Raw genomic sequence first — 21,165 nt, 5'->3', positions numbered from 1 at the left:
CTGCATGAGATCATCGCTAGGTCATCCAGCTGATCCTCTGGGGCCATGACCTTCCTATTATATCCACCCCATCAGATAACCCCCTTCTTCAGATTGCGCTTGCAGACGTATGCCCCAGAAGTGCCTCCTGTACTACAATAAGAGGTCGTGCCTCTGGAAGAGAGTGGAACTGGACTGTATTCCCTTTACTTTCCAGTGTCCAAGAAGACAGAGGCCTCAGGCCTGTACCTATTAAAAATTCTGTCCCTGAGCCGTGCCCTATTGGCCTTTATCTGAGGAGGTTGGTGGGTGTTCAGGACATCTGTTTTCATGTGCCCGTCCTTCTCAACCCACAGACCCTACTTAAGTTTCATGGTTGGATCCAACAATTTCAGTTTGTGGTCCTTGCTCAGATTTATGCTTTTTCTACTGAAATGTATGCACTGAATACACTACACCAACTGTAAGAAAGTCACTTCGATTCCGGCGAGGACCCTTATGCCCCAGTCTCCTTCCTTAGCACAACCATCCACTTCCAATGGATTATCATTTCAAATGATGCTTTAACTCACCTGCGTCTTTTTATATTTGTATATAGGAAACAAACTACTTTTTGTAATCAAAGGACTTGTAGATGCATGCAGAGCTAGTGTAATCCGTTAGTTATTTGGAAGGTCTTTGAAACTGCATTTGTAGACTACCATCAAAGTGTTTGCTCTGCTCACATCTGCCAAAGTTAATGCCCTGCCCTCTTTAGATAGGTTACAAGGATGTTTAGTGACAGTTTATTTTGCAAACTGTACTTATGTCTTCCAGTTTTTTTAATTGTTTTTTTTAAGATGTTATGCTTGAAATATTTGGCACTATCAGGTTGGCGTTCCTTGTAAAATGTGAAAACAGGATTATTAGAATGCACTCATTTAGTTCTGCTTTGTGTGTATTCTCTGCATCTCGTTGAATTCTGCCAAGCAGTCAGTGAGGTGGAAATCTTTTACCTCCACCCACCGAGCTCCATTATAGCTCACATGTTCAACCACACATCAAACGGAAAGAGACCTCTCTGAGCGCCACTATTTCACAGCACTTTGCATGAAACTGTCCACCTTTTGTGAAACATTTCTGCTGATTAGAATTTATCTCTGCTACAGTGCTGGTAAACATGGTGTGTACACTTTACTGATTTATCAGGTACCGTTATAGCCAGTTGGCCCCTGGTTATTAATTTATCAATGACTGACTTCCAGAAATGCGATGAAATCTTTAATAAAGCCTTGATAAAACCGTAGGGGAATTAAGATTTGTATTGCTAATCTACATGTGCACTGTGTTTTCTGTGTGTGACATACAAATCTTTGTGTTTGTTTAAAGAACTACCCATTTAGGTATTCAAAACTTTTTTCTGTCGTTTGGTCAAATTAAGGAGTTAGTCTGGCAGTTAAATTGCTAGGATTACCACTTAGACATGGAGGATTTGCACTCCTCAACTTGAGATGTTCTTACTGAGAACTCTGTAATGATAAAATCCGCAAGGCAACGCTATGATGTTCTACTTAAATAGTCTCTTTTCCATTTCAAGAAAGTGTGGCTCCTTTCTAATCTACATCTAAGCTACTATTGTTAAGGAGTTATACCACCTTGGTGTGCTCTACACCACTTTAGTAATGCAAAATAATGGCTTCTAGACATATGAATGCAACAGTGCTACCAACCAAATGATCATTTATTCCAAACAATAATGAACATGTTTTTTTTATAAAAGCGTTGTCCAATGGCGCAGTAGGTGTAAGTGAAAAGCATGCTTGGTGCTTTCTCCTCTGTGATATACACACGTTACAATAATGAGTGTGTATCTACAAACCAGTATAGCATGGCCGTTCTTGGCTAATCAGCAATGAAGATAAGGGTCTGTGGTCATCATCAGGACTCTAGCTATAAAAGAGCCTGAGACTCATGATGATAACTGGGCTTGTATCTAGAGCCCTGATGATTATCCAGTTCTCTCCTTAGGGATCGAACCGTCATCTGAAATTGCGAACCCTTATGTATATTATTGGTTAGCTAAGAACAAGCTGTGCTATTCTTGTTTTTAGATATACAATTTAAATAAAAATATTTTTATTTGAGTTTTTGAAACAACAAATATCATAGAGCATCCAAATCAATGCTTTCAGCGGTATATGTTAAAGTAGCGAGCAACGTCCAACATATCAAAATCAATAAAGTATCAGGAGGGGGAAAAAATCTCCCACGACACCCATCCCAGACCACAACACAGAGTGTCCAGCTTCAAGGCAAACCAAGCAGTATAGGGTATTCTACTGAAAGTGCCATTCCATCAAGACTCCCCGGGCACACCATCTGCAATTCCCAGTTCCAGGTTACCAGCCTCTTCTGTCTCAGGCCCCCAGTCATAATACTGCAAGCAGGGACCCCATTTGTTTATAAATTTCTGGGGACCTCCCCTGCTTTTATATGTGAAACGTTCAGAAGCCATGTACATGTCAATACCTGACTTGCATTCATGCAGAGTGGGGACCTTCTGCACTCCCCAGTATTTTGCCACATCCCTCTTCACCACAATCAAACCCAGATTACAGGACAGGAGATTATTCCTCAGAACGTCAATCTCCGGTACTATCCCCAGGAGGATATATTTTGGGTCAAGTGGGACATCGACCTATAGGATAGCCTGGAGTTCTCCAGTATTGGGGTGTCTTTCATAGATTCACATGCTTGAATATTCCCCGTCGTCGGAGTGGGAGTCCCACGGTAAATAATATAGCAATATATACAGCCATAATATATATATATATACATATACATAAGTAATCATATAAAACAGAGATATAAGTAAGTAATAACATCAAGAATGTCCCTATATGAAATTTCCATAGAGATACATGGAAAGAGAAAAAAGACATTCGTAGTCTATCTCTGTCATTATGTTAGTCCAAACTCCGGCCAATCAGGCGCCAGCTCCTCTCTAGAACCTTCTCCTCAGAGCTCCTCACCTCAGATTTTCTACCGCACGTCGTGTGAAAGGGAGTCTCCCTGAGCTCTGCTCAGTTTTTTCTCTTCAGGATGACTTCAAGTAAGAAGTCTTTGTTTAGACCTTGTTCTTTTGTGGAAAGCTACGTTATTCTCAGAAGATCCACACAGTAAGTGTATTTACTGTCTTTACCCTACCATGAAGTGGGTGAATATAAATTCTGTAGAATTTTTTCTACAAAAACTCTGAAAGACAGGGAAGGCCGTCTCTTGTTGTGGCTCCAGAGACTTAAGGATAAATATGAAGTAATTTTCTGAGGTAGAAAACTTTACTTCTGGCCGTTCCCACACAGCCTCAAAACGCAGTAGTGTACAGGAGTTACCTACTCATTCCTTAAAAGAAGAAAATGTCTCTGACTATGACATCTGCCACTTCTTCTTCTTTGAATACTGCTGTGTCGCCCACGAGACATAGTTCTCAGGCTAGTGAGGTTTTCAACTTTCCAGTTTTTTCAAAGATGGCTTCATCGTCTACGATGGCTCCGTCTACGATGGCTCCGTCTACGATGGCTCCGTCTACGATGGCTCCGTCTACGATGGCTCCGTCTACGATGGCTCCGTCTACGATGGCTCCGTCTACGGTGGCTCCGTCTACGGTGGCTCCGTCTACGGTGGCTCCGTCTACGGTGGCTCCGTCTACGGTGGCTCCGTCTACGGTGGCTCCGTCTACGGTGGCTCCGTCTACGGTGGCTCCGTCTACGGTGGCTCCGTCGACGATGGCTCCGTCTACGATGGCTCCGTCGACGATGGCTCCGTCGACGGTGGCTCCGTCGACGGTGGCTCCGTCGACGGTGGCTCCGTCGACGGTGATTCCGTCGACGATGGCTCCGTCGACGATGGCTCCGTCGACGATGGCTCCGTCTACGATGGCTCCGTCTACGATGGCTCCGTCTACGATGGCTCCGTCTACGATGGCTCCGTCTACGGTGGCTCCGTCTACGGTGGCTCCGTCGACGATGGCTCCGTCGACGGTGGTTCCGTCTACGGTGATTCCGTCGACGATGGCTCCGTCGACGATGGCTCCGTCGACGATAATTCCGTCTACGGTGATTCCGTCTACGGTGATTCCGTCTACGGTGGTTCCGTCTACGGTGGTTCCGTCTACGGTGGTTCCGTCGACGATGGTTCCGTCGACGATGGTTCCATCGGCAATGAATCTTTCGATGGTGGTTTCCGTCGACGATGGTTCCGTAGACGATTCCGTCTACAAAGATCTCTTCAATAGCCTTCTATGCCTCAGAGCCCGTCGACTGCAGTCTCATCGGTAAAAATAAGGGTTTAAAAAAGACGACTTCTGCACAGAGGTCATTAAAAATCCAAATCTCTTCGACATATACAGCGACTACTTCGTCCTTTGCTGCTGTTCCTTTATTACCATTACCACCGAGTACTTGACAAGAAAGGTCGGGTGAGGTTATATCGGTGGAGGATTCCCGCCTTCCTTAACCATTGTTTTACCACTGACTCAGATCAAGATTCAGAAGAAGGTTTAGCTGAATCGGTTGTGACAACTATAATCGGCGGTTTTTCCTTTATCACCACAAGTGTCTGTGGTTCCGCTTACTCCAGTGGTGCCAACAACTATATCGGAACCGGTACCGGCTCCAATACTTTCTGTGGTAATACCTACAGTACCGCTGAGACATTCTTCAACTCGGACAGTACCTCCTCATGATACTGAAGAAGAAGAAGAAATTCCTCAGGACAGGGAGGATGGTGAGATTCTCGATGATGGTGGCGATGCTGATGATGATGATGATGGTATGGCGGAGTGGGATAACTATCATGCCCAAACACCATCTCCCTCTCCGGTGCTACCTGGTGACTCACCACCTGTTGATATGCAAGTTCCACCAGTTAAGGGATAGGACAGCACTAACGTTCAAATTAACGAAGGATTATTTCCTGTACGATTTCAAAGATCAGCCTGTTAAACACATACAATCCCTATAATCGAATTTATTGGGGAGGAAGGCAAAAAGATTATGGAGGCCTCATAGTCTTCCAGCACGGGTGCCTAGATTGGAGAAAAAGGTACAAATCACCATTAGGAGCACCAGCGTGCCTCACTGGTCAAGCGAAGCCAGATTCTGTAGTCACACAGGCAGAGCAACGCCGGGCTAGAAACCCTGCATCTACGATCACTGCACCACCTGATTGTGGTGGATATCGTTTGGATGCCATAGGGTGAAAATTCTCTTAGATGGCTTCCACCATGGTGAGAGCTTGCTTTGGCCATCCTGGGTCGTTAGGACCGTCAAGTATGGGCGGATATGTCAACACTAGTTGAGCAACTGCCGGAACCGTCAAAGACCATGGCATATGACGAAGAAGAGGTTTTATTCGGAGATCAGGTGGATGAAGCTCTCCAATCGATAAAGAAAGATACAGATACTGCTCGCTCTCTGGGCACATTGCAATTTTGATAACAACCCTTTCGGGGTGCACGCGGACGCGGCACCTCCTCTATTTTCGAAGAGGAATCAATCAATATCGACCTTATAACCAGGGTTCAAACCGATATTCCTCTAACCAACAGCAAACTTCTTGACAGCAGTCTTCCAAGACTTACAGAGGAAAATCCTCTTACAAGGGTTACACTCCTAAGAGACATGACTTCCATCAGTCCCAGAAAATTGGAGATCGAATCTATCGGTACTATTTTCAATGGTCCTCCATACAAGGAACCGTTGGGTTTTGGAAATTATAGCAAGAGGTCACACTTTGGAGTTCATCGAATTCCCTCCACCCACACCACCTACCGGACTGCCACCGGCTCATATCAAAGAACTGTTACAACAAGTTCAATTTCTATAACACAAGGGAGCCATAGGAGTAGTACCAAGATTTCAAAAGAGGGAAAGGATTTATTCCCGATTCTTCCTTATCACCAAAAGGAAGGGGGAATGGAAGCCCATTCTAGATCTGAGGGCTCTCAGCAGGTATCTAAAGAAACATTCTTTTCGTAGGCGAACGCATGTAGAGATCTTGCGATTATTTTCACAAGGAGATTTCATGGAAACAATCGACCTCCAAGATGCATATTTACATATCTCCATACTACGACAACATCGGAAATTTCTTCGTTTTCGAGTGGGTCGAGGGGATTTTCCAGTTCAAAGTTTACCATTCGGACTGCGCTCGGCCCCTCGAGGGTTTACAAGGGTGCTAGCCCCTGTGGTAGCGTCCTACGTTCCAGGGTGTTCAGATCTTTCCATTTCTGGACGACTATCTCCTAAAATCACAATCGAAAGTTCAACTTCTACAACACACACATCTTTGACAGGAGGTGTTTTCGCGCCTTAGGGCTCTCCATAAATACCACAAAGTCCCATCTACTGCCTTCTCATCGCACGGATTTTCTGGGAGCAACTTTAGACACAGTGTCAGCAAGGGCACTTCTCTCCCAAGACCGTCTTCAAAAAATTCTCCGACTGGTAACCCTTATCAGATCAAAAAGACCCGTTTCTGTAAGAATAGTGAAGTCCTTTCTGAAAATGGCGTCATCATGCGTTGCATTGATCCCTCATTACAGATTACAGACACGCCCCATCCAAGGAGTACTGGATGTCCAAGAACGCCAGGTTACAGGTTCTTTGAACGATGTTGTAAACGTCACAGATCGGATGAAGTTGGCGCAAAGGTGGTGGACGCAACCGTTAAATCTAACGGAAGGCATTTCTCTTCTGACAATGGTACCAGACATGACAATAACAGACGCCTCTCTGGAAGGATGGGGTGCTCATTTGGAGGTTTTATCAATAACAGGAAAATGGTCAATATGTCAAAAAAAAAAAGAAAAAAAAAAAAAAAAAAAAAAACCTGGCACTTCTACAGGTTGGATCTCATGGCTATATATTGCTGGCTCTCAAAGCTTTTCATCCTTTAATCCAAGGAGAATCAGTCCTGATACAGACAGACTATACAACCTGCATGCACTATATAAACCAGCAGGGCAGGATAAAATCTCCGAAACTGTCTCGACTAGCTCAGTCGATTTGGGATTGGTCTATCAACCATCGCATCACGATATGCAGCAGTTAATCGACCGGGGGTATCCAATATCCTGGCGCATTCCCTGAGCAGGTCCTCCTCATCGACCCATGAATGGGAGTTGCATCAACCAACTCTAGAGAGGATATTTCAACGATGGGGTCGCCCACAGCTGGATCTCTTTGCCACACTAGAGAACCGGAAATGCCGAGATTACGCAAGCTGGCTTCCCCACAAAAGATCTCTGGGCAATGCCTTTTGATGGACTGGTACGATCTGTTTGACTATGTTTTTTCTTCCCCCAATCCCACTCATACCTCGAGTTTCTGTGGTAGATGCGGAGGCAACCTTGCCATCTACTTCTATAGCCCCCCGTTGGCCTCGGCAGGCATGGTTCTCAGAACTACTCCTACTGTCTCAATCCGAACCAATCATTCTACAGCCTCGTGCAGATCTACTCACGACGGACAAGGGGAAAATTGGTCATCCGAATCCCTCCTCACTGAGCTTATCAGCTTGGAACCTGAGCACTGTGAATTTGCCCATTTGGATACTCCACAGGACTGTAGAGACATTTTAGCTCAGGCGAGGGCTCCTTCTACGGTGAAAACGTACAAATTAAAGTGGAAAAGTGTTCCCCACTGGTGTGCATCTAATGGGGTGCACCCGTTTTCACTCCACACCAGAACAATTGTTACCGTTCTTCTTGCATTTAGGTAACTCCGGGTTCTCTCATGCAACCTTTAGGGTTTTTTCTGGCGGCAATTTTCCGTTTCCGTCAGGATGGTTCAACTTCCCTTTTGTTTCTTCAAGGATTATCCATCAATTCGTCTAGGGGTTATTTTGCAAATCTCCTCCATTGTGGCATCTGAACATCGTATTGGCTCAACTAATGAGACCACCGTACGAACCGATTCACAAGGTCGAGTTGTAGTATCTAACATGGAAGGTGGCTTTTCTTCGGGCGCTAACGTCTTCACGTCGCGTCCGTGACATTCATGCATTTACAATAAATCCACCTTTTTCCTACAGTTCAAACCAGATTCTGTAGTATTGCGTACAGATCCAAATTTCTTGCTGAAGGTGCCTTCAGACTGTCATATTAACGAACCAGTGATTTTAAGAACTTTCTTTGCTATCCGCAAACTCCTACGGAGCAGAGATTACATTCCCTGGATGTGAAACTAGGTTTAACATTCTACATCAGCAGAACGGCTGCTTTACGAAGGATTGATCAACTATTCATAGTTTATGGACGCTTTCACAAAGGTCGTCCAGTGACGAAACCAACTATTGCACGTTAAGTTTCAGCTGCCATCGTCTTCTGCCATCAAAAGGCAAACACGCCATTGCAGTCACCAGTGAGGGCTCACTCCACCAGAGCAATGTCTTCCTCAACTGCTTTATTTGCTGGAGTGCCTTTGCATCAGAGCTGCAGAGCAGCTACGTGGTCGAGCAGACACACGTTTACAAGACACTATTGCTTGACAACTTTAAACAAGGAGGATGCTGCAGTTGGGCAGGCAGTGCTTCGCAATCTTTTTAAATAAGATGAGCCTCTTCCTTCCCTCCTCCATATTGTTTCCATTTATAATTGACATAATGATGCATTTATACTGTTACAGTTATTCAGTACTGTCATATGCATAAGAAGATTGATTGTCATTACAATTTCGAAGCTGTGTGATCATGGAAACAATGATATTGTTACTGCTAGCTATTCTATATTCAAGCATGTGAATCTATGAAAGACACCCCAATACTGGAGAAGAACAATTGTTACTTACCTGTAAACAGGTGGTTCTCCAGTATTGGTGTCTTTCATAGATTCACATGCGACCCTCCCTCCTCCCTTCAGAGGCTCTCTTCTCCTCATACACTCTAAGTCACTATGGTGCTACGAAAATCTGAGGTGAGGAGCTCTGAGGAGAAGGTTCTAGAGAGGAGCTGGCGCCTGATTGGCCGGAGTTCGGACTAACATAATGACAGAGATAGACTACGAATGTCTTTTTTCTCTTTCCATGTATCTCTATGGAAATTTCATATAGGGACATTCTTGATGTTATTACTTACTTATATCTCTGTTTTATATGATTACTTATGTATATGTATATATATATATATATATATATATATATATTATGGCTGTATATATTGCTATATTATTTACCGTGGGACTCCCACTTCGACGACGGGGAATATTCAAGCATGTGAATCTATGAAAGACACCAATACTGGAGAACCACCTGTTTACAGGTAAGTAACAATTGTTCTTCTTCGACCTTTAGATACGCACTTATGATCACTATTGTCACATGTTTGTATTCCCGATGAGAAAGCACCAAGCACGTTTTACACTCTCACCCACTGTGCCTTTATACAATGCTTTAAAACAAAAACAAAAAAAAATAATTCTTGATTTATTGTTTGGAATAAATGACCATTTGGTTGATAGCTTTGTTGCAGTCATATGTCTAGGGGCCATTCTCTAGTATTGAATCTTTCATAGATTCACATGCTTGTATCTTTCCCGTCGTCATGGTGGGAGTCTCACGGTAAAGGAAAAAATTGCAATAAGAAGAAAAAACTGCATAGAAACCATAGATGAGCATAGACTTTGGTAGCCCAGCACCATCATTATGTGGACCAAATGACAGCCAATAAGACGCCAGCCCTGAGATCACAATCCCCAGCAGAGCCATCGTACCTCAGATTACCAACTGCTGTCGTGTGAGGAGTCTCCCTGAGCTTTGCTTAGTTTGTTCCCCTGAGTGAACTTTTGACCTGACTTTCACAGCATTTCCTTCTGGAACTGAGGTATTGTCTTTCATCAGTTTATTTCAAAATGTCTGAAAGCTCTAAGAATAGGCTGTTCAGACGTTGCAGATCTTTTGGGAAAGCCAGGCTCGTCTCTGAGGACCCCCACAAAGATTTTATATACTGCCTTCATCCTATGCACGTCCCTAAGGAGTGCAAACATTGTAGAACATTTTCGGCAAAGACACTTAAAGATAGAGAGGCATGTTTGTTGTTGTGGCTCCAAAAGAAAAAGGCCACCTCAGGATCTGACTCTGAGGATGATTCTAAGGCTCACTCCTCTTCAAAACGCAAAGGAGAATCTTCTGAGGCAAAATCTGATTTGAAAAAACAAAAAATCAGTAAATCTAAGGACAAGGAGTCCTCTTCCTCGTCAGTGCCTCATACTCCTCTCAAAAAGTCCTCAGAGACGAGGGCTCCATCGTTGGATCCGTCGCCGAAGATTAGAGTGTCTATGACTATTACGCCTACGAAGGCATCGACCACTTCGACAGTGTCAACGACAACCGTTACAACGACGACCGCCTCATCAACGGCGATTACTAAGACAACACCTCGACGGTTGGGCCGCTGACGACTGAGACGAAGCCGTTGACGACTATTCAATTGCCACCGTCCGTTTCGTCGACAGAGCGCCGGTCGACAACAACTTTTAAATCACCAAGTTCAAGATCGCTGACGACTATCTCTATTTAGAGGTTTCCACCGTCGACGGGTCGACAGAAAGAACAGGCAATTCAGAATTTACTTCCTGGACAAAAATGTCTCCGCTTCCTTTGTGAAATCTTCTTAAAGTGCTGGAGTCAGAAGAGGAAAGCCCATATGGGGTCGCACACAGTCCCTCCCAGCTGAAAATTAAGAGTCAGGACACAGACAGGGAGGAATATCAGGTAGTACAGGAGGATTTCTCTTTTAAAGATCGCCCTGTATCCAGCTCGAAAAGATACGAATCCTATAAACAATCTTAAGACTACGAGGAGGAAGAGGATAACGCCCCTAGTATCAGAGAAGAGTCTGTGTTCATGCCACTTTCACTAGTATCTGATCTCAGACACAAGCTCACCGATTACTGTTGTCGCTTCCCTGAAGCTAATGACTCTTCCTTGGACACTTCAAGTAAGCCGCAACCTGTCATACAGGCTCCGATTGTGCAACCTTCGCCTCCAGTGCAAAAGGTGCGCTCTCCAAAGGTCATTACCATCAGGAATGACTTAGTTGACAGCGAGGTTGTAGACCAACTTGAGGATGATTCAGGACGATCCTGTGGGCGACGAATGGGACCGTTACATTATCCCATCTTCTCCATCGCCGGCACCCTCTCCGGCAATCTCTCCACCAGAGGACATCGGAAGATTCCATAAGCTCATGGAAACAGCTTCTAAGCGGTTCGATCTTCCTCTTCCGGTTAAGGAAACCGATTGTTTCCTATATGATTTCAAAGAATCTTCTAGAAAATCAATAAGAACAATCCCCATGGTAAATTTTATATGGGAGGAAGGATTGAAAATTATGAAGAATCCAGCCTCCGTCGCAGCCTTGGTACCCAGAATAGAAAAGAAGTATCGAGCTCCCGAATTTTCTCCGGCATGCCTTATTGGTCATCCATGACCAGAATCTCTGGTGATGCAGGCAGCACAAAGAAGATCGAAAAATCCAGTGACTACATGTACAGCTCCTTCCGACAAAGAAGGGAGAAATCTGTATGGAGCAGGAAAATGCTTTGCGGTCATGGCAGCAGCGTCTATTAAAGCATCAAATGCGCTCGCCATAATAAGCCGCTTTAACAGGCAAATGTGGTCGGATATGGCTCCTCTATTATCACATCTTCCGGAGGACAAGAAGGAAGAGGCTACACTAATACTACAGGACGGGGCCAGAGCAGCCTCAGAATCCATAGACATAGCCATGGAAATATCAGCAGTGGCTTTCAGACAAATGACAGGAGCCATAGCGCTTCTCAAGCAGGGATGGCTAAAAGCTACCTTGTTCAGGCCGGAAGTGCAGGCCAAGATAGTCGACATGCCCTTCGGAGAAAATCTATTTGGCAAGCACGATGACGATACCTGCAGGGCATTAAGTCGGATACATCTATGAGGAGGGCGTTAGGTTCTCTGCAGCAGAACAGATTCAGTCCTTTAAAGGCAGAGGATCAAGAGGACACTATCAGCAGAGATCTGCCTATCAATCTAATAGGTACCAGCCGTACCATCAGCAAGGGTACCGACAGTTTTCAAACGCTCAGCAATTTCGGTCCTCAAATATTTCTGATCAACAACAGTCCAGGCAGAAGCCATCTGCAAGAGGACAATTACAGGACTCCAATTGGAGACAGTGACAATTCCAAGGCGCCAACCACCTTGTTTTTCCACGACCTCCATCAGACCTATTATCTCTCTCCCTGTTACCACCAATGGCTATCTATAACATCGGACAGATGGGTGCTTGACATAATTCATCAGGGTCACACTCTTGAGTTCCTCTACAAACCTCCAGACCGACCTCCCATTCACAGAAAACAGCAACATCTCTCGGCCCTCAAGGCGGAAATTCTGCCTCTCCTTGTGAAAGGAGCAATAGAGGAGGTCCCTCTTCAACAGCGAGGGAAGGATTCTACTCAAATTTTTTCCTGATACGGAAAAAGCAATCGACCAAATGGAGGCAGGTAATGGATCTCAGAGGCTTAAACAAATTCATCAGAAAACAATCTTTCTGTATGTTATCTCTTCAAGAAATGTTGATGGTGCTGAGCAGAGGGGAATATATGACCTCTTTAGATCTATTAGATGCATACTTCCATATTCCAATCCTTGTCAAACACAGATGGTATCTCAGATTCGCGGTGGCAGGACGCCACTACCAATTCAGAGTGTTACTCTTCTGTCCCCGATCTGAGCCAAGAGTGTTCACGAAATGCATGGCGCCGGTAGCAGCTTATCTGAGGCAGCAGGGTCATCAGATATATACATATCTGGACGATTGGTTAATAAAGGGCGCATCGTATCAAGGCACTCAAGAATCCTTGGAATGTGGCATGAATCTCTTTCACTCGCTGGGTTTACGAATAAACGTGGACAAATCTCTTCTAATTCTGTCCCAGTCTCTTCAATTTCTAGGAGCCTTACTATGAACAACCGAAGCAAAAGCGTACCCTTCAGAAGAACGGATCCAGAAGATTTTTGAAGCTGACTTCACAACTAAACAAAAGAAAGTCCACTTCAGTAAGTATATTCAAATCATTGTTGGGGATGATGTCATCCTGCATCCCCTTATTTCTGAATATCCGGCTCCACATGCGGCCTCTTCAAGAACTTCTCGACCTTCAATGGGTGCAACATCAAGGTTCCTTCGAGGATGGGATCCTCATCAATCCTCAGATAAAGAAAGCATTGTCCTGGTGGGGAATAAGAGAGAACTTATCAGAAGGTCTGCTCTTCGAGACCCTATATCCCAGTTATATAATGACAACAGACGCCTCCCTGCAAGGATGTCGAGCTCACCTCCAAGACCTGGAAATTCAAGGACATTGGAGCAAACAAGAGGCTCAATTGCACGTCAACTTATTGGAGCTAAAAGCAGTGTTCTTGGGTCTCCAGGCCTTTCTCCCCAGGATTCACGATTCACCAGGCCTAGTCAGAACAGACAGCACAGCAACAATGTTTTATCTAATAAAACAAGGGGGAACAAGATCAAAGCCCCTATTGGCGCAAGCTCAAGAAATTTGGAAATGGCTTCTAGTGCACAATATCTCTTTGCAAGTTCAACATGTCCCCGAAATTCACAATTGAAGAGCAGATTCGCTAAGCAGATCAGGAGGCATTTGTCGCGAATGGGACCTGGATCAGGATCAACTCAGTCTAGTATTTCACTTATGGGGCACTCCAGCTCTGGACCTGTTTGTCAATCAAAACAACAAAAAATGCCAACAGTTCGCAAGCAGATTCCCTCAGCCAGGATCTTGGGGGAATGCTCTTCAGCTCCGTTGGACAGGAATGTTCACATATGCATTTCCCTCATTCCCACTGATCCCACAGGTACTCAGGAAAATTAGATCGGAACTGTCACTTAATTCTGATAGCCCCGCATGGCCGAGACAATTCTGGTTCACGGATCTCCTTCAGCTGTCAGTGACTCCCAGAGTGCAGTTTCCTCTAGTTCCAAATCTAATTTCCATGAACAGGGGGCAAGTTCTTCATCCCCAGTTGGCCTCGCTGGACTTGTCGGCATGGAACCTCATGAACACGAATTTCTGTCCTTAAATATTCCCCAAGAATGCCGAGATATCCTCTCTCACTCTCGTGCAATTTCCACAAATAACACTTATGTGGCAAAGTGGAAAAGATTTTGCCAAAGGTGTTCGACACAATCTCTTCATCCCTTGCACTCTTCTCCGGAACAAGTTCTTCCTTACCTTTCTCACGCATCTGTCAAAGTGCATCTTGCTGCCATTTCAAGATATCACAGAAGACCGAATCATCCATCTCTTTGGTCTCAGAGAGTGATGAAGGAATTCTTGAAAGGCTTATTCAGAGGTTTCCCTCCAATTAAACATCCATCATTGCCGAGGCAACTTAACACAGTCCTGGCACAGCTCATGAAACCACCTTTCGAACCAATTCACAAAGCTGAGCTGCAGTTTGTAACTTGGAAGGTGGCTTTACTCCTGGCCAGAAGGGTCAGTGAGATTCAGGCTTTTTCCATCACAGAGCCGTTTCTTCAGTTCAAAACAGACAAGGTGATCCTAAGAACGAATCCTAAATTAATTTTGAAAGTCCCTTCGGATTTTCACCTCAATGAGCCTATTTGTTCTGCCCACATATTTTAAAGACCCATCTTCTGCAGCGGAAAAATCTTTGCACTCATTGGATATCAAGAGGTGTTTAAAATGTTATATTGACAGAACAAAGTCCTTTAGAAAGACAAATCAACTGTCAATAGTGTTTGCTGGTCCCAGGAAAGGTTTGGCTCTGTCAAGGACTAGCATATCCAGATGGATAACCTCAGCCATTACTTTATGCCATAAGAAAGCTGGAAGTCCTTTACACTCAACAGTTCGAGCTCACTCAACCAGAAAAGTGGCGACTTCAGGCACATAGTTTGCGGGAGTATCGCTCCTGGATATTTGCAGAGCAGCAACGTGGACGAATATCCACATGTTTACCAGGCACTTCTGTCTGGACACAGCTTGGAAAGCAGATTAAGCAGTGGGACAAGCCGTACTACGTCACCTGTTTCATTAAGGTATTTTCCTTACAATTTCTAAAAAATGCAGTTTTTTCTTGTTAATGTTTTCTTAAATGTTACATTGGATAGTACTCACTAATGCGTCTTTGTTTTTTATATCTTTCCAGAGGGTATATTCGCCGCGCAATGAGGAAGCAGAGCATTAGGAAAAAAGGGTTATATCCTGGAAACGCTTCCTTGTATGAGTACTGCTCTCTATTCTGATACAAGCATGTGAATCTATAAAACATTCAATACTGGAGAAAAAACAAGTTACTTACCTGTACACTATGGTTCTCCAGTATTGATATATTTCATAGATTCACAAGCGGCCTGCCCGCCACCCCGTTTCTCAGGTAGACCATTTTTATCTCTGGATACTTCCTTGGCTCACACTATGGGCTGAAAATCTGAGGTATGGTGGCTCTGCTGGGGATTGTGATCTCAGGGCTGACATCTCATTGGCTGTCATTTGGTCCACATAATGATGGTACTGGGCTACCAAAGTCTATGCTTATCTATGTAGTTTTTTCTTCTTACTGCTATTTATTTCCTTTACCGTGAGACTTCTACCATGACGACGGGATATATACAAGCATGTGAATCTATGAAAGATATCAATACTGGAGAACCATAGTGTACAGGTAAGTAACTTGTTTTTTGTTGTACATTGCAGTGTTTACCCAAGGTCCCTGATGACTCTTGGGTTCCCTTGTATAGAAACCTACACCACTTTAGGGCAACACATGCTTTGTATCAGTTTTCTTTGATAAATTTGCTGAGGAATTGTCAGCTGGCAAACTATCTCTTTTAAAGATTCCAAGAATTGTGCATCAATCATTGAGTCAATTTGGAGTGTTATTCTAAAACTTCTAAATCCTTCCTGATGTTACCTTAAACCACTTCGAAAGATGCAGTTAAGCAACACTTTATTCATTTGGATTTTACCCTGATCCATATACAAACTGGGAGCCAGATCTAATTCTGAATGTAATTGGTGCAGACAAACGGAGGCTAGTTCAGCACATGTTGTCTGCACCTATTAAAGTTAATAGCCCTTTCCAATTAGTGCTTTGTTAATTTTGAGCTCAAAGATTGTGTTTCATACGCATGTTTTGTCAGTCATAATTGGAAGATTGTTCATAGATTGAGCTTGAGTAAATGTACGACTCACTCGCTTTAAACAGTGCGACTCGGTATTAGTTACTTTCTACTTTATAGAAAGCACATACTTTTCTGCTTCGGGAAATTAAATGAATACCTAATTGCCGCTTTCTTATTGTTTGGTCTTACCTAGAAAATTCTTGAGTTATAGATGCATATTTATACACTATTCTTGTTAATGTTAACTTTTCACTGTGTCTATTATTTGAGAAGGAAAACACACCTGCCAGTCAAAATATTGGGATACTAGACAAGTGCGCATGTAGATATTTGGACCTCCCAGCGCGCTCATGTTCTAAGCTAGAATGTTATCCTTCATAGAGAGGATCCCCGGTTAAAACATGAGGCTGATGATCAGTTGGTTCCAGGATGTAGCCCGGGGCATACCTCACCCCTTAGTCAATACCTATCTTGGCATGGCAGCTGCAAATAACAGTATTGTCATTGGAAAATTCCTTCTGACATGGCCACTGCCTCGGAACTGAACTTGCTCACAATCCGTGCAGGAGAAGCATGTACATTTTATTTCTCAGTTGACCGTTAATATGTCCAGTAGCACAGGACTAAAACCTATAGGAATGTGATTGCAGGTGCATCTACTGAGTGGAGGATGTGGCCTAATTTTTGCCTCACAAATGTATTCCTCACTACAGTTTGTAGGTCATAAGCAATGTGCAAATCCAAACTCGGATCCCTTACTAGTTATTCTTATGAGACACCAGCACTGTTACTAGCCATCTAAGAGTCAGAACTCTGAAATTCTCAGTTCCAGACTTAGTGGGCGACTTCCACCTTTGCTGTAGAAAGGAGTGGATGCTATCCTCATCTACTGGCAACCTTCCAGCATGTTGACACTCATTGTGAAGGAGGAAGAGAATTGTCTCGACTCCTGCTCTTGCAACATCGAGCGAAGATTTCAGCAGCCCTTCTCCTCCTGCACTGCAGTATCGCCTTATGCATCCACCACACCCACACTATTGCTGAACCACTACTAGGTGGATTTTCACAGCTAAATGTTCTGCAGAATGTGCTGTCTGATACTGAACTGGTTATGCCATTTTACAGTAATCGTTATAGGGCACATTCAGCCCAGGCTGTTTAGCCTAATTGATGTTGCGAATGAATAACTTGTGCTGTTGCGGTAATCTATGCACTTGAAACATATGCATATTTTGTTTGATGCACAAAGTATTTTAAAGTAAATAATTTTAAATAAGTGCTCCTTATTTTCCACTGCTCCTTTTGTGAAATAAAATATAAATTCGAATTGTTGAAGTAAAACCTGTCATGAGCTAACTGTTTTCTCTTTCTTTTTAGAGTAAATGTATTTAACATGATGACCGACAACATGGAGGAAGTGAAAATAAATGCTGCGATTACTGGTGCTAAACAAAGCGTTCTAGATAACAACGATTTCAACCCTGTTGAGCCACATAGCATGCTACCTAGCAACCCTGAAGCAAGTCAAACATCATTTCACAAAGACCATACCATAACTCTGCTTGAAGAATTACCAAGGGACAAATCTGAAAAAGCCTTAAGCGAAATCCCATCTACTCTATTTATACATGCTGGTGCTCCGACTGTGTCAAGTGAAAACCTCGCCTTACCTAAAGGAACTGTTAATGGACCAGTTTCACACTCTGCTTTACCAACTTCGAGCGTGAATGCAGAGAGTGTTTCATTAGCTACTGGACAATCCTCTGGTCAGCACACAGATTCACATGAACTCTTCCAGCCTACGTCAGATCATCCACAAATATCAAATCAAGTATTATTTTCTTTACCAGATGTACCAAATACAGACATCCTGTCCCATTCCATAAACAAACTGCCTACCTCTGATTCATTTTCTAGTTGTGAGAAAGATCTGGGTGATAGTTTGAATGCAGGTAGTTCACTTAAACCTCAAAAAATATTGAGCCAGGATACCAAAGTGGAGCTTGTAAAAGAGGAAGGTGAGAAAGGTGACAAGTCACCAACAACGGTTCCTCAGGCTGCAGCCACTTCCATTTCTGGAAATGATGGTTCACGCCAAGATCCCCAAGAGGAGGTTATGCAACTTCCTATGAATGACGAAGCAACAGATACGCCTCCAATTCAGTGCGCAGTAAGGACAGAAAAACGGAGGAAGAGAAAAATGGATGTTAGCAAAATTACTCGTTATTTTCCCGAGGAATCCTATAATGATTTAAATGATAGTCCAGAGAAACTGCAATTGATGGATGTTGAGAGTTCAAATGTGAGTGATGAACAACAGATGGATGTGCTGCAAAACTACTCGTTAAGTAAACTAAAATCTGAACCAATATTTGATGAGTCTGGAGAATGTTATCCAGATGAAATGATAGATGCTTTTGACGACTACATGTTCAGTCCTGTTAATTTTATTGATGATGAATCGCTTATTCATGCTAATGATTTTCCTTTAAATACCTTTAATGAAAGTGACCATCCCTTTTATGTTTCTGCTAGCAGTGGTGACCAAGAACCCGCTTTTTACCCATGCACCAAATGCAATGTGAATTTTCGAGAAAAAAAACATCTGCACAGGCACATGATGTATCATTTGGAAGGTAATAGTCACTTTCGACATCTAAATATTCCACGACCTTATGCGTGTAAGGAATGTGGAAGGACATTTCGAGATCGTAATTCTCTTCTCAAACATATGGTTATTCATCAAGAAAGAAGGCAGAAATTGATGGAAGAAATTCGAGAACTAAAAGAACTACAGGACGAAGGGAGGGGTGCAAGATTTCAGTGCCCACAGTGTGTGTTCGGTACTAATTGTCCCAAAACCTTTGTTCAACATGCAAAAACCCATGAGAAGGACAAGCAGTACTACTGCTGTGAGGAATGCAACTTCATGGCAATAACAGAACATGAGCTTGGGTATCATCGAAGCATTGTCCATGGAACAGCTCTAAATTGTTCAGTGCTCAGCAATGAATTGTCCCAAAGAAAAGCTCAAAAAAAGCTTTTAGAAAAGTCAACGTTTTTGCAGCCGTCTAAAACGACTCCTGCATTTATATGCAGGCTTTGTCCTTTTACTACATATGCAAGAAGTATTTTAAAAAAACACATGGAATACTTGCATCCTGCATCAAGTATGGATCAATATAACAATCATGTTATTCTGGAGAACAGAGAAAGTGACATAACCAGCGAGCTCTTAGATTTCGAGAACCAGGCTAAGCAGTTTATGAAACAGACTGCATTTCCAAAGAATTCTGTTTTAAAACAAGATCTCAAAAGACCATTTGGAACAGCTTCCCAACTCAGCAGTTTTACAAAATTGCACAAAATGCAAAACAAATTCTTCCAAAAAACTAGGAAGGACACTGCGCAGGAAGATATATACTTTCCACATACTTCTCCAAATAAATCACTTTTAATAAAAAATGACCAAAAACCTAGGTATTTCAATCAAAATGCAAAGCAAAAATCAGATTTCAGATTGAGCAGTGCCTACTTGCATAAACGAGAACAGCATGGTATGACTAAAAGCCCACGTCACCTATATGATTTGAAATTTAAAAAAGAGGAAGGGAGGCCTGTAAATTCTGTACATTTATTTCCTCCACAGGGTAATAAGCAAAATAATGGTATTATTCTAGATTCTTATAATATTAATGCAAAAAAGACAGATTTTTCTAAAGATCGACGTGTATCTATTCAAAATATCAAGAATATTAAAAGAGAAAATCTAGATACTGAAGAAGAGTTAGACAGTTATCAAGATTTTCTCAATGACATGACAGTTGTTGTACTACAAAAAGTTGACCCATCAGGAAAAAAGGATAATTATGTCACAGAGGATGAAAGTTCGTGGGATAATGTGGAACTATCTGATTATGCTTCGAAGGTTACTGAGGATGAAACTTACAAAAATAGTGCATCAAATGCAAATATGCTTCCTCTGTTTAAAACAAAATTGAAGGATCAGCATGCTGATCATGAAACCAACATAAGCTCTCAGAATAAAGATGATTTTTATTTTGAGTATTATGATGATGATGCGGAAGACAGATTTTTGCATGAATTACACGAGGGTGAACAAATGGAAAATGCAGAAGCTGCATTGTCGAACCATAACTCAATTTTTGATTGGTCAGATTTGTCTCTTGAAAAAAAGAATTGTCCTTATTGCCCTGCAATTTTTGAAACTGGTGTTGGATTATCCAACCATGTTCGTGGACATCTGCACAGAGCGGGATTAACTTATGAAGCTCGTCATGTAGTGTCTCCAGAGCAGATAGCGACAAATGACAAAATGCAACATTTTAAAAGAATTGGAACACCCATCAAACGAATTAGAAAAGGTATGTATGATAAAACTAGCCAATTACATAATTGTTTTTTTAATGCAACACCAGTCTGTTTCCCAAAAGATAAATACATTGGTGGTTTTAATCCATGTTTGTGACAAGCAAGAATGAAGGTAGTTTATTTGAAAGAAGTAGTTTTTATAGAATAAGTATATGTGCATATGCTGGCACCATAATCCATATTGCCCTTTTGGAGTTGCTTATTCTAATATTGTGTAAATAAATACATAAAACGTTTTTCCTATGAAAATTCCAGTCCTTCTAAAACACCATCACTTTTCTGTTATAAACATTTAAGCTCCCAAATTTCATCTTTATTAGAGAATTCATATTGTTTATTTCACAAGTACAATTTTTTTTAAATTTGATTTGTTTATTTCTTGACTTGTTATGGAGAGGCGGTCCTTGTTTTCTCAACCATGCAAATACTTAACGTGTTGACGCCCCCCCCAAATATCCAGCTTTATTTCATGGCCCCCTGTTCTAAAGCAGACTAGACCACCCCTGAAAAATGTGTTTGGTCTTCAATGATTCCCCGTGGTATTTTGAATGTCTACAGGTGCCCTCTTAACCAGACTCCACTTTGCCTTATCTTCTAAAACATAGGGTTTTC

At 42.7% G+C, this 21,165-nt stretch overlaps 1 protein-coding gene across 8 annotated transcripts in view; it reads left to right on the top strand.

Annotated features, from left to right (window-relative positions):
• Positions 1-21,165, top strand: part of ZNF644 (zinc finger protein 644) — a 580,031-nt gene that overhangs the window by 308,274 nt on the left and 250,592 nt on the right. For all 8 annotated transcript variants that reach the window (XM_085602161.1, XM_085602154.1, XM_085602162.1 and 5 more), the window contains one exon: positions 17,539-20,546. In XM_085602161.1, coding sequence (XP_085458287.1) covers positions 17,555-20,546 — 2,992 coding nt within the window. In that variant the 5' untranslated portion in view covers positions 17,539-17,554. The remainder of the gene's footprint in view (positions 1-17,538; positions 20,547-21,165) is intronic.

The sequence above is a fragment of the Triturus cristatus genome, chromosome 4_2 (genome assembly GCF_964204655.1).
Source record: "Triturus cristatus chromosome 4_2, aTriCri1.1, whole genome shotgun sequence".
NCBI classification, from domain to species: Eukaryota; Metazoa; Chordata; class Amphibia; order Caudata; family Salamandridae; genus Triturus; species Triturus cristatus.
This window is presented reverse-complemented; position numbering and strand designations above follow the sequence as displayed.